The 15,044-nt window shown below is 38.7% G+C and overlaps 1 protein-coding gene across 6 annotated transcripts in view; it reads left to right on the forward strand.

Annotated features, from left to right (window-relative positions):
• Positions 1-862: 862 nt before the first annotated feature.
• The window catches only part of tcf7 (transcription factor 7), a 231,758-nt gene continuing 217,576 nt past the window's right edge, over positions 863-15,044 (forward strand). For 5 of the 6 annotated variants that reach the window (XM_059990624.1, XM_059990625.1, XM_059990628.1 and 2 more), the window contains exons 1-3: positions 863-2,872; positions 3,002-3,068; positions 3,215-3,327. In XM_059990624.1, the coding sequence (XP_059846607.1) occupies positions 2,687-2,872; positions 3,002-3,068; positions 3,215-3,327 (366 nt within the window). In that variant the 5' untranslated portion in view covers positions 863-2,686. Of the gene's footprint in view, positions 3,069-3,214; positions 3,328-15,044 lie in introns of all 6 variants that reach the window. The other variant, XM_059990627.1, reaches the window with a different exon arrangement.

Genomic DNA, 15,044 nt, shown 5'->3' on the forward strand with positions numbered 1-15,044 from the left:
TCACAGAGGTTCACAGGGATAATGATGAAGTTGCCTGTTCTCTAGTAAACAGCTACTAAGGAAAAAAAATCACTACTGTTCAGCCTTTTTACAATTTCCATCTGCAGAACAAAGTTTTCCTTGGAGGTGAAACAGTTGTCAGGACTAGGAATGAAACCATTGTCAAGGAGGGAGAAAGTGCCTGTGAAATGGGGCTATTTAGAGAGCCATATATGTACTTCCCACATTTGCTTTTTGCTTGAATTGACTATCCATCTATTATTCAGAAAAAAATGCTTAAAATTGATCAGACAACTGTATTTTTAACACAAAATTCTTGAGAACGCACCCAAAACATCAAAATACTACGCAGGAGCAACATTTGGAAGTAATTCATTGAGTTCCACTTTTTCTGCCACTACCACTGGAACGTGCATTGCAGTTTACGTGTAAGTTTGTGAATGTTAGTTACTACTTGCGTATCCCTAATTGTCCTTGAGAAGATGATGTGAGCTGTCTCCTTGAACCATTGCAGTTCTTCTAGTGATGGTACTCCCAAAATGGTGTTGAATAGGAAGTTTCTGGATTTACATCCGATGAGAATGAGAGGTTGGAAATTTCTTTTCCAGTCAGGGTGATATGTGATTTTTAATTATTTGCATGTGCCTGGATCCAGTACTTTGTGAGAACGTGGGTGTGAATACAACTCAGTGTTAAAATATCGGTATGCTTCTGTCCTGTACAAACACCGATTCTGCTTCAAAAACATCCACAAATGGTTTCTAGCGGTCATTATTCTTTATTTACATCGCTGTAAAGCAAACATATATACTTTCTGGAGATGTATCATTGAAAATTATTGTTGTTTGTTATACATCTGAGGTGTATTAGCCCTCCTTGTCATCTTTAATTGTTAGCAGTCTTCCACATAAGCAAATAATGCTTCACTTTTCTTCCAATGTCCTCCTGAGGTAGTGATCTCTTAGAGTTCCAGTCAGTTAATCTACAATGATTTTTCAATGCACTTCTACTTAGTTACCTAGAGCTTATCCCAATTTTTCAGGCATGTTATCGATTTTTCTCATATGGAAGCTCGTCCTTAGAAACTTTACCCATAAGCCCTGTGCATGTGGACAACACCAAGACCCACTCTCCTGATAACACATATATGATTAAAATCTCATTTATATTATAAATGAATGTAAAATCATTGAAACTGAATGCCAGGAAAGTGTCATCAATTTCCATTTCTATTGGACAACTTTGCCCATTTGTTTTCTTCTCCATTGGTGTCTTCATCCTGTCAAACTCTAACTTACACTGACTTTTCCATAATTTCATAGGCATTTCTACCGTAATATGCTAGAATCACAGAGTCATAGAATCATTGAGTCATACTGCTAGGAATCAAGCACTTTGGCCCACAGTATCCATGCCAACCATAAAACACTCTGCCTATTTAAATCCTCATTCTCAACTCTAGTATGCTCTTTACCTTGTACATTGATTTCAAAATCCAAACCCCTGGGTTTATATCTTTCCAAGGTCGCACCTTGGCTGTACTTCCAGCAATTCTGCTTCTCAGCTCAAATACACTGATAGAACATCTGGCCTCCAGTTCATCCCATTTTCTCCAATAGAAGCAACTCTTCCAGTGACTTGGGGCTGCAGTCCAATATTCTCTTGTTAAGCACTTCTCTTCTAATGCATTAAATTTATTTTCCTAATTCAGTTATTCTTATCGTTCTGACTTAATTTAGAGCTTCCCAATCTCCTACTCTCTGAAAGTTTTTTTGGAGTGTATGTCTATTATGCAAGTGTGTACTTATGTCCTCCTGTATTTTGTGTGTGTGAGTAATTGTATCTGTGCCTATGTTTGTCTATATTTAAGTGTGAATCTGTGTCTGCACTGGGCTGGCCAGGCTGTGCATGGCTACCTCTATGTGACTGTATGTTTCAATCTGTGAATGGCTGACAATGTATCTGGCTATCTGCTTGTCTAAGGCTTTCCCAAGCTTGAATCAATCTGTTTTAATTGCGTATATAGTCCTTTTTATAGCAAAAATACCAAAATCTACCAGGCTCTTAACAATTCAAAGCCAACACCTTAAAAGAATGTATGCAATTCTAGAAAAAGCCAGATTTATCTACTGTTCAAAGGGAATTCCAGTTTATTGAGCTATATAGGGAGCACTTTCATAGGCAATGTATACACGTTATTTATAAGGGGACGCGTGGGTTCACTGCTTGTCTCCAAGCTAATGAAATATTGGATTTAAAATCAGCTGCATGTAAAGATTTTCCTTTAAGGGAGGGGTTGGTTGCAAGGGTAGGGACTTATTAGGAAAATGATGATGATTTTAAAGTGTTTGGTTGATGAAACAATTGAATTCCCCCTCCCGTCAATGAATCTGTCAATCAAAAGGCGGTGCCCTTTGATGCTGAGGAGCCGTCGCCTTGGTCCTAAACACAAACTGCTTCAGATCTTTCTTTTCTCCCTACTGTCTTACTTTCACTGAGATTTCTTCCTCGCTTTCTTTTCCTCCCGCTCCAACTGCCTGCAACTTTGCACAGCACTCCCCAGGCCGGCTGGCTGCGACAAGCGGCGCAAGTCCCGGGCAGTAACTTTGTACAGTGGAAAGTGAAGGAGTGGAGGAGAGGTGGGGTGGGGGGAGGGGGGGAAAGAGGAGCAAACATCCCGAGGAAAATGCCGCAGCTGAACAGCGGCGGAGAGGATGATCTGGGGGCGAACGATGAAATGATCTCTTTTAAAGACGAAGAGGAGAAAATCTCCGAGAACGCTCTCACCGAGAGGGACTTGGCAGACGTGAAGTCATCGCTAGTCAACGAGTCGGAGATTAACCAGAACGCGAATCCTGCATCCGATCCAGAGGTGAGTGAATGAAGGAGTTTGTTCCTTGCTGCACTTCATGGATTTCCAGACTACTGAGACATACGCGTGCACTTGCCCTAGCCAAATCCCCCTCATGCAAATTCTTCTTTCACATGATCTCTTTAACAGGCGATCATACGTTCTTCGGACAGTCAAAGAATTTACCAAGATAAATCCAAAGAACACATCAATGACGGTACGTTGGCTCCTGCTCTCTTTTTTTCCCCTCGGGGTAGCCCCACCATTTAGAAAATCCTCCTTTATTCGCCCTCGTTTGCGGGCGGCGTTTTGTGAATGTTAGCCGGGCAGTTAAACTTTTCCCCCGTGTTCTCTCTCGTGTAGTTATAAAGCAGCGTCAAGATGGAGGTATGTTCAAAGGGACAGCCTACTCGGGGTATCCCCACTTTCTGATGCTCCAGGATCCCTACCTGGCCAATGGATCCATCTCTCCCTCTGTAAGTGCTGGGCATTTTCTGTAAATTGCACATTGGCATCTCTCGGGCTGACACCACGCTCATGTTGTTGTTTTTGTTTTGGAAGTTGGTTTGGGGGGGGGGGGAGGGAGGGAGAATTAGTCATATTGCAGGAAATAAACGTTCATCAACGGTTTGCCCTGAGGTTGCATTCGATCGGGGGGTCGCTGAACTTGTTTTGAAATTGCTGATGCTTTATTTCAGAATGATACATCGGCGTTGGTTTGTATTGTAGATGTCATGGTGAAATTATACGGGAAAATATCCCTGTTATGAAAGCCTTTTGACATACTTCAAGGCAGTAAGAATAGAATCTTTTTTAAAAAATCACTTGTGGTTGCAGTTTTGTGCCTGGCGAAGGTTGCTTATCAAATGCTGGGTTCATCTGTGCTGCTATCAGTATAAAGAAAGGACGCCAGAAATTTGTCAGTGGGCGCTTTAAGTTATCCATTGATTTTTTTTTTGTTTGTGTTGTGGTAGGAATGGGAGGGGGCGATGACAATTGATTTTGGACCATTCTGTCCCTAATCTGTCATTACTTATAAAATAAAACCAACTGCCACAATTTGTGCATCTTGACATGCTAGCTGAGTGGGGTAGGAAGGAGCCTTGAAACCTGAATAATGCCATGCAGGAACCACCAGTAAAACAGAAACCAGAGCAGGCCCCCACATTATTCTTCACTTGGAGAATTAGGAAACAAAAACCATTGTAATTTTAGTCTTGTATAATTTCATAATTTCTGAGCTCTAATAAATCTGAAAAATAATACTGTTTTCCATCAGTGTATTGTAACTAATTGTTTCTTAATATCTAATTATAGTAAAATTTAAACACAACTAAAAAGTAGAGAGAGTGTTCTGTGAAATTTTAAATTATATCTGTTTGAAAATCTCTGAACAAAGAGTATAACATTAAAATTATATGGAAACAAATCTCTACCCAGTTCAGACTGTGCTGTTGAAATGTACTTTCCTTGTATTGCCCAACATGATTTGCATTTCAAAGTAATATCCCACCAGTCCTTCTCCTTGATGTGTCAAAATTTAAATCAAGCAATCAGCACTTTTCTGAATAATTCTGCAAGTTTCAATCCAAGAAACAAAACACTCTGAGACCAAGGAAGTCATTTTCTGAAAAGCAATAAAAGAGTCAAGTTTTTCAAATGTATTTGTTTAGGCGATCAGTACATTAAGAAAAGGTTTCCTTTGTCGTGTTTAAGGGAGAAGGTATAATAGGAACCTGTCTTCTTTTTCACTATCTCTTCTAATGTGAAGTAACCCAACAAAGTTGTATGACAAGAGTAGGTACGATGAACCCAACAGCTGTCAACTAGTCAGCTTTCCTTCATTTTCTTACTTCTTTAAAAAGTTTGCTATCTGATATCAGTTAAACATTCTGTTAAGCTTTTCCATCCAAACAGTCAATATCACAATATGCTACTGTGTTCTGCGCCCTGCACTGTTGTGCAATGTGGTTTGAGAGGTCGTTTTTTTTCCCCTCACAGCAGAGTCAAGTGGAAATCTTTTCAGTCAAGATAGGTTTGCTGGAGGGCTAGAGAGGTGATGGGCAGGTCGGAGAGGGGGTGGAATTAGATCAGACACAATCTTTGTTGTTAGCTTAGTAATATAACACAGGCACTGTTGGGAAAAATGGCATTACTGTTTAATAACTGCTTACAGGCTCAGAGTTTCCGTGAATTAGGCACACTGTTCATTTCATACACACTGACAAGAGCTGTCAGAAATCTCATTCAAGGGATAGTCTTGTTCTCAGTGTCCCTTTTCAAAACCATATAGTTAAAAAAAACTGGGAATAACTTTGACTATTTTTCCCCTTTGATTTGTTCTGGTGTGTATTTTTTAAACTTTTTATTCAAAAAAAGATGTTGATATAGGAGTCTGATTCTAGCTGAACCCCTGAGATCAACAGAATGAAGGACGTGGATTATTATTATTATAATACATTGGCAATTCAAATTGAACATTTCAACCATGTGCAGTTTGTTCAGTTTTCTCACACAATCAGTCTTGGTATCTCTACAAAGCTCATTTCCACAATAATAATGCAAATTAAACAAAAGTATCTCCAGGAAATAGCATAAAAAGTAAATGACTTTTTATGCAATTTGTTTATTTTCATCTATGCAGTTCTCTCTGGGCTATGATTGTACAGCTGGAGCCCATATCAACAAAGATAAAATGGTGGTTCTTTCAGTTTAAACCTTGAACATTCAATTAGACAATGATTTCATGCCAGTCTCTACATTCTTGGGCCAGACTTGGTTACAAACATTGCTTGCCATCCAGTTTTTATGGTAACAATTAACCTTGAATGAAATTAGTTCCAACTCCAAAATAAACATTGCAAATAAGTGAGGACAGTGATTAGACATTTACAAAAAAAAACCCTGCAAGTGGGAGTAAGAGAGAAAAGCAAAGGTGGAAAATACTAATCAGCAAGAAATGTAAGTCATTTCAAGTTTCATAAATTTATTGAATTACAAGAATACAACGTGGATAAGAGGCATGACAAGTCGAGTAGAATCATGAATTTAATATTTTCACTTAAATTGTGTGTTCAAACTTTTTGATAGTGTAGAGCCAATAATACTGCATCCAAGACTATATTTGTCACAGCAGTATCTTTGTTAGTTTAATATTATGTTTTTGTTTCAACAATGTAGTATTGAATTTGAAAAGCTTTTTTTAATAAAATGGCCAACTGAGATTTCCTAGCATTCCCTGTGACCACCAGCAGGCTTGGGAGTTAAAACAAAACATTAACAACAAGACTTCCTGTGTTCTGAAGGGCACGATCATTACATGGTAGAAAACTACATGAGTGGAAAAATAAATTCTCTGACAGCTCGTATGTCTTCCCATAAAACAGAAAGAAATAGTATTTTTCTAAAAGTGGCTTACAAGACTAAGAGTATACAATTATGTTTAATTTCAATTCTGCTGCATTAACTAACTGTTGAGTAGCAATTAGCAATCGCAGTATGTATTTTAGCTTTATTCAGCATATAATAGTTACTGCCAAGCAGTAGGAAAAAGCAATTGTCATTCCCTTGGATTACAAATGCTTCAAGGTAAAGTTTAGCAGATGTTTGTCGGTGTATCAAAGGACAAAGACCACAACTTTTCTGACCTCCACGTTTATGTTAAGCTAACTTTGAAAGATCCAATGTGAAATTAATTTGAAATATTCAAACTGATTTCTAATAGATGCATGCTCCTGGCTCTAACTTGGCAGTCTCTTAGGGAAAGATTGTAAGTGTGGTGAATGGAAATATTATAGGTTGTTTTGTAGAGTTTGAGATAAAAATTGTTGGTGCAAACGAATACATGGTGACCAGAGAATGTTTGTTAAGAATTAACAAAAATAATTTTAGAAGTAAGTTATACATTGGGCTGAAATGTTTTATAAATAAACCTTATAGAAGTGTCCTGTCAGGTTAATAGATAGTCAATTTGCTGTTAAAGTAATGAATATTTAAAGCAAGCTGATATTTCATATTCCATATATAAGTACATTTTCTCTAGTCCATAATACCTCAGATGGGATAAAAATCTCCTTCTCCCTGACACTGATTGCCTACACTGGGCTGAGGGATAAGGCAAAACAGTTCAACAACACACATTGATTTGCAATTGTCCTCCACCTCCTCAGAGCCACCCACAAGTCTGCAAAAAGCATCTTGCTTTCGTTCAGCACATCTCCAAATGCTTCCAAAAATGATTGCTGAACGGGTAGGCAGAACATGGTGAGGGTGGGGAAAATCACAGCTTTGTTGTGCCTGAAACAGTAAAGGTGGTATACAATGTGAAAACAAAAACATAACGGTTTCTCAATCAATGCTAGGGCAAGATGTAGTTTAGAACAGTGCTTAATTTAACAATATTATTCCTTTGTTAAGAGATATTTTGCCACTCTTTTACAAAAGTTGACAGAACTTTGTTTGGTTTGATTGACATATGTGCTGGACCAGACTTGTCATTTTAAAGTCTGAACTGTGAGCTGTAGCAGTTTTGTTCAGATTGCTACGACTGCTCTGATCCCATAAGTGAATAAAATACCGTCAATACTCTCCTGCATTCAGTTATCATGCCAGCATTTTTCAGAATCTGAATCAGATTTATTATCAGTGGCAAATGTTGGGAAATTTGTTGTCATGTGGCAGCAGTACAATGCAATACATAATAATGAAATCTGTGAATTGCAGTAAGAAGTATATGTATAAAAGTTTAAAAAGTAGCGAGGTAGTGTTCACGGGTTCGATGTCCTTTCAGAAACCTGATGGCAGAGGAAAAGACGCTGTTCCTGAATCATTGAGTGTGTGCCTTCAGGTTCCTGTAACTCCTCACTGATGGACCAATGAGAAGAGGACATACCCAGGGTGATGGGTTTCTTAATGATAGCTGCTGCCTTTTTGAGGCACTGCTCCTTGAAGATGTTCTGGATGCTGGGAGGCTAATGCCCATGATAGAGCTGACTAAGTTTACAACTTTCTGTAGCTTATTTCAATCCTTTGCAGCGCCCGTTCCTCCATATCAGGGGGTGATGCAGCCTGTTAGAATGCTCTCCACGATACCTTTGTAGTAATTTGCAAGTGTCTTTGGCGACATATCAAATCTCCTCAAACTCCTAATGAAATATAGCCACTGTCATGCCTTCATTGTAACTGCATTGTTATGTTGGGCCCACTCTCTCCATTTCTGATCCTTCTATGAAGACTGGTGTGTGCTCCCTCACTTTACCCTTCCTAAAGTCCACAATCAGTTCTTTGGTTGAGTGTAAGGTTGTTGCTGTGACACCACTCAACCAGCTGATCTGTCTCACTCCTATATGCCTTCTCATCGCCATCCGAGATTCTGCCAGCAATAGTTGTATCATCAGTAAACTTATGGCCACACAGTCAGAGAGTAGAGCAGTGGGCTAAGCACACATCCCTGAGGTGTGCCAACTAACTATTTGGGCAATGCAAGGGATATAGCTGCTTGATATTACTTAACATCTATCTAAGTTTAATTGCACTAACCACCAGATCAAAATGTGAGATGCTATCAGTTTCTTAGGAGAGGGAGAGCATCATTTACATTCTGTTTCTGAATGCAGAAACATTTTCCCAAGTCACTTCGGACATCTGATGAGTCAACTGTGTTAAAACTGCAACAGTGAACATTCTTTTTCACTTAAAGAATTTTAAAACTCTTTAAAATATTTTGATTGAAGAGTACTAGTATGGAGTGAAGCAAGGTACTGGAATGGGACTGAGTGGAGATCAGTGAGATCTGCACCAAGATGCCCTTTGGGCCTTACAATCACAGAACTGGCAGCAAGAGAAAGCTACTACACTTAAAATTGCCAAGCCTAGACAACAAACCAGTCTACGAGACAGTCCTTTGGTGAGGGTGACTGAGGATGGGATGCACCCAGGCTGACCACAATCTGTATTTTTTGCTACAGAGTTGGGAACAATAGCTCATTTCTCTTTGGCTCCACCTTTAAATAAACAGAACACTTTCATCTCGCGTCCTGTGGCCTCCAACATTCTCTTTATGTCTGCCGATAATATTCCATTGTAATGGCCTATGTTCCTCCCTCTAATTAAAACAGACAGTTCCGGTGTGGTGCTTACTCTGATTGTAATATTTCTGGGACTTAATGCCCAGTTCAGATACTGTGTTTGTCCAGGATGATAAAAGTAATTTATCCCTAAAGGCCATGAAGCTTTGGTGTGGGAAACCTTACAATGGATTTGTGTGATTTCTTTGAATTTATTCTTAGTATTTTTTTTCAAAATATCATTGATCATACAGGTGAAAATGTGAAGTAAAGTTAATTTCATTAATAAAATGTTTACCTGAGCTTTCCGTTTTATTGGCAAAACTTCCAATATTCCTTCATCTCTACAAAGTATTGCCATAATGGCAAGCAGACAAGTTATTACTGGCCCTAAAATTTTCTCATGAAGATTTGGAAGATTAAGCTAAAGAGAGGATCTATGCTTGAGAGGAATTTGTGGCTGCAGCTGAATTTTTAGAAGTATGGCAAATAGGAAAAGTAATCTTTCAAGCATTTTCAGATCATTGGAACTCTGTGACCGAATTCCAAATACTTTTCTCGTTACCCCCTTTAATACCTTTAATTATCAAATTTCCATTAATCTCAGATTTAACATTAATAATTAGCCCAACGTTACTTGGCATTTGCTAGGGAGAGTTCCAAACTTCCTTCCCCTCTGCCTGTATAAATATTTTCTTTCCAATCCTGAAGGACGCAGTACTAATTGTAACCCCATGTCCCAGACACCCCAACCAGCAGAAATAGTTTGCCTCTCAAATTCCATTTATTTAAATAAAGAGTAAGATGGAAATTCTGAACAGGGCAAGTAGAATCCGTGAAGAGGTAACTTCTTGGCTCTGCTTCTATCTCCTGATGCTATCTCATGTTTCCAGCATCTGCATTTTTCTAGTTTTTCTGTCCCAGTCGGTGAGTCTCCTTTGTATTTAATCTTTGGATTTCAAGTGCCATTCTTGTACACTGCACATCTACCTTTTGCTGAAAACAGTTCTGAAAATGAATTGATTTTATATCCCTTAACAGTTTTGTTTCATATTTCCCTTTTATAAATGGGATTATTTGCTTTAACACAGTGGTTTTCCATGTAGTTCTCCAGTTGCCATGATCTGCTGTCATATTTCTTTTCTTTTGTACTTTTGGCCTCATATTCTCTCTTCACCCCTTTGGTCATCCATGACTTCTGATAAGCAGCTTGCTCTTTAGCGCTTGCCCAGCAGAGGTTTAAACTGGTTCCCTCTGACATAAAATTTATTTTTAATACTGCCCCTAGTTCAATCTAGTTTTAGTCACAGCAGATTTGGTCAGTTGTCCAAGGATATTTTCTGCTCCATTGTTTGGAAAATCTGTGATGTGATCTTTGCAGCTATTTTGTATTTCTCCTCTTTGTCCTTAACTGGAGATTAATTATATAAAACAATTAGATAAATGTTAGTTCTAGGACATTTTGTTTCAGAAATTTACCCTCTGTTCACTCCAAAAATGTATTACATTTCAGTTAGGATCTACTCAAATTTATAAAAAAAAGTTTAAATATCCCTATTAATGGCATCATGATACATAGAATCATTCAAGACAGAAATGGGCCCTTCTGCCCACTACATCCATACTGACCTTTTTGCCCATCTACACTAATCTCATTTGCCTTCAAGAAACTGCATGCTTCCATGCCTTGCCTATTTAAGTGTCTCTTTAAATGCATCTTAAACGTTGTTGTTGTATTTGATTGTACCACCTTCACCAGAAACAATTAAGATATAAAACACTCTCTAAGTTTAAAAAAAAATGTACTTCCCTTTAAAACTCCTTCCTTTCTCATTAAACTTATATACTCTTGATCTTGAAACCCCAACCTGAGGTGAAGGGTATTGACTATCTACCCTATCTATGCCAATCGTATTCTTATATACTTCTCTCAAGTCATCCTTCAGCCTCCTTCACTGCAGGGTAAACGGACTCAGCCTATCTAATTTCTTGCCATAAATAAAATCCTCTATTATAGGTGATATCCCAGTGAGTCTCCACAGGACAATAATTTCCTCCCTATGGTGTGGCAACTAGGAGAGCACACTATTCTTCAAGTGTGGACGAACCAGTGTTTTGTAAGGTTGCAACTCAATGTCCCAGCTTGTACAGTGAATTCTATGCCCTGATCTATGCAGACAAGCACACTATCGGCCTTCTTCACCATCGAATTGACCTGTTTTCACTTTCTGACAACTATGAGCTTGTCTATTGGGCCACTCTGTTCATGTGCATTTTTATTATGTTTTTTTTACTTGCTTTATCTAAGTGCTAACATAAAGAAAACCAGATCTTTCTGAACACCAACAATTAACAGACTCACGGCATTTAAAAATGCTCTGCCTTTTCATTACTTCTTTCAAAAAGCTTAACATCACGTTTCCCTTCTTTACACTCATCCATCATCTTTTTGTCCACTCTCTCAGCCTGCCGGCAGCTGTCTGCAGCTTATTTGTATCCTCACAATCATCTTCCCCACCTATTTTGGTTCTGTCAGAAGCAGGATTCCTTACACACAGTCCCTTCATTAGTCATTATTATAGATTGTAAATAGTTGAGGCCCAGCACCGATCCCTGAGGGATCTTGCTGCAGCTTGCTAACTTAAACATGATATGTTTATCTCGATTCAATTTTTTCTCTTATTACAATGCTCTCTACCATCAATCCAATGAGCCCTCATTATCACTGTACATTTATGGGGTGCATTTTGCAGATTTAAACATAAACATCCTTGTTAACTAAATGCTGAAAAATATTTCAAGAGGTCATTAAGTCTGCTTTCACAAAACTCTGGACACTGCCTAATCATGTTAAGCCTTCTTAAGCACTATGTTATAACTTTGTTTAAGAATGGATTCCAAAATTCTCTTGACACCTGATGTAGGTCTGTAGTTAGCTGTTTTCTCTCCTTCGTAATTGAAATTGTTAGTGTTTTTTCAGAGCCTCAGCAATACATCCACCCTCTCTGCTACCTCCCTTTCAGCCCCTTGTATACCAGCCAGCAGGACAAATGGATTTGTAAGACCTTGATATGGTTAGTTTGTATGACACCTTTTTCCCAGTAGTATGGTATGTTTTAAATTCTCCATTTGCTTTTCTCCTTGTTCATTTACTGTTTTGGTGCATTCCTTCTGTCTTAGAATAATCAAATTTAAGAATTGTTATGCCACAGAAAGCAATAATTTATCCCACTGGAATCAGTCCTTTATGCTTTCTCCATAGCCCTACAAAGCCACTCTCCCCAGTGGTTATCCAATTCTCTTTTGAAAAGTCAAGTTCTTCCATGTGTTAGATGCCTCAGTCTCCAGAAAACAGCTGTAGATATTTGGACTTTTCATGAGCTTTATTCTGTGACATAAACTCAGTAGCCACTTTATTAGGTACACCTGTATGCTAGCTCATTAATTCAGGTATCTAATCAGCCAATCATGTGGGAGCAACTCAATGCCTAAAGGCCTGCAGACATGGTCAAGAGGTTTAGTTGTTGTTCAGACCAAATATCAGAATGGGGAAGAAATGTGATCTAAGTGACTTTGAGTGTGGAGTGATTGTTGGTGCTGTCATGGGGTGATTTGAGTATCTCAGAAACTGCTGACCTTCTGGGATTTTCATGCACAACTGTCTCTAGAGTTTACAAATAATTTTGCGAAAAAACAAAACCAAAAATCAGTGAGCAGCATCTCTGTGTGCAAAATCGCCTTGGTAATGAGAAAGTTCAGAGGAGAATGGCCAGACTGGTTCAAGCTGATAACCATGGATTACAATAGTGACGTGCGGAAAGCCGTCTCTGAATACACAACATCTCTGACGAGTTACAGCAGCGGAAAACCATGAACATACTCTCACTGACAACACTATTAGGTACAGGGGTTATCTAAAAGAAGTGGTCACTGAGTGTGGTTGGCAGGAAGTTCAGTGACTTGCAGGGTGTTGGGCAGTCTTTTTGGGTGTCACAGTCAGCTGAACACATCAGCAGGAAAATCATACTGCCTCACTACCTCGCTATTCCTCCTTTGCTTTGAAATGCAGGTTCCCCAGGTTATTCATCACTTCCGGCCCCAAATAATGATTGCTCCGGAATTTCACTCCCTCCTGCTTCAGCTATGTTGCTCAAGGCACTGAAAAAATACATGAAATACCCTCCCTCCAGTACAACCAGTATGACACAGAGACAAGTCATCTGCTTAATGTCTTTTCCATGTTCTTATTCCTGATGATTAACTCTTGGATTTAGTTTCTAGATGACTAACAATATCTTCTACAGTACTGTGCAAAAGTTTTGAGCCCATATACAGTGCCTTGAAAAAGTATTCAGCTCCCAACCCTTTGTTCACATAAATTAATGTTATGACCATGATGGTCATTGATGTTACAACCATCAATTTTCTGAGAATTTTTAATTGTGAATCACTTGCTCCTTTTTCACTATAGAGTCCAAAATACAAGGAAATTTCTAAAGCATGAAAAATTAAAATCTCTAAAACTAAAATGTCAACATTTCAAAAGTATTAATTTCCCTTTGCTCAGTACTTAGTTAAACCACCTCTCACAGCTATTTCAGCCAGTAGTCGTTTTGGATAAGTCTCCATTAGCTTTGCACAATGTGATGGGGCAAGATTTGCCCATTCCTCCTTGCAAAACTGGTCAAGCTGTGCCAAATTAGTTGAGGAGCAGCAGTTGACGGCAATCTTGAGATCTTGCCAGAGATGTTCAGTTGGGTTAAGGTGTGAACTCTAATAGGGCCACTCAAGGACATCGATTTTCTTCATTTGAAGCCTCCCCATGGTTGTTCTGACATTGTCCTGCTGAAAGAGGAACTTCCTCCCCAGTTTAAGTTTTCTGGCAGAGGTGAGCAGATTTTTATCCAGGATCTCTCTCTATTTAGCACCATTCAATCTTAAACTAGATTTCCAGTCCCCGCTGCTGAAAAACATCCCCAGAGCATGATGCTACCTTCACCATTCTTTACAGTAGGGATAGTGTAACCTGGTTTGTGTGCAATATTAGATTTACACACTGCTTAGTGTTGAGGTTAAGAAGTTCCACGTTGGTCTCATCTGACCGCAAGACCATCTTCCACATCTTTCTGGTTTCTTCTAAGTGAAATTTTGCAAAGTCTTTATGCAAGATGAGTTTTTTTTTTAGCCAGGGTTTTTTCCTTGCCATTCTTCCAGTAATACCCTTTTGTGCAGGGCATTAGAGATTGTGGAGCCATGAACTTCATCTCCAGTTGCAGCCAGTGACTTCTGCAGCTCATCAGAGTGACTGTTGGCATCACAGTAACCTCTCTCACAAGTACCATTCTACTCCAGTGACTAAGTTTAGAGGGGCGGTTTGACCTTGGCAGTGTGGCTATGATTTCATATTTTCACTTTTTCACAATGGACTGCACAAAACTCTTGAGGTATATTCAGTGCTTTTGGAATGATCTTCCCCAAATTTGTGCTTCTCCATTATCCTTTCCCTGACTTGCCTTGAATGCTCTTTGTCCTTCATTTTGGTTTGATCTGTTAGAAATCTACCATACTGTTGGTCCTTTCAAAGAGAGGGGCTCTTTACAGTTGCTTATGATTTCATTAAAAACTGGTGATCGTCCAAGTTTCTACATCAACAAATTGGGTGAGTTGGTAAAGTAATATACAGTATTGCACCTGAGGAAGGTTAGTGCAATAATCACAAAGGGGATGAATACTTTTCCAGCCTCACAATCTTGGGTTTTAATTATTAGTAAATTGTTGACAGGTTTCGAAATGTTTCTTCTGTTTTGACACGATGCACAATGTTCTGTAGATTAGTTCCAAAAATCCTATTTCAATATATTTTAAATTTGGAAAGTGAGACATAAAAGAAATGAACTGATTTCCAGCAGATTTTCTCTTTTTCAGAAAATCTGAAATTAGTTGTGGAGGCGGAATACTTTTCCAAGGCACTGCATATAGCTAGGGTGCCTAGGGCTTTTGCACAAACCTAGTCATTTTATGTATTGCACTGTACTGCCACACAAAAAAATACATGGCGTATGTGAGTGATGATAAAACTGATTATGATCACACACATATGTCGTGAAAAGTGAAATGTTTAAGGGTAA

Source organism: Hypanus sabinus, chromosome 15, assembly GCF_030144855.1.
Source record: "Hypanus sabinus isolate sHypSab1 chromosome 15, sHypSab1.hap1, whole genome shotgun sequence".
Classification (NCBI taxonomy): Eukaryota; Metazoa; Chordata; class Chondrichthyes; order Myliobatiformes; family Dasyatidae; genus Hypanus; species Hypanus sabinus.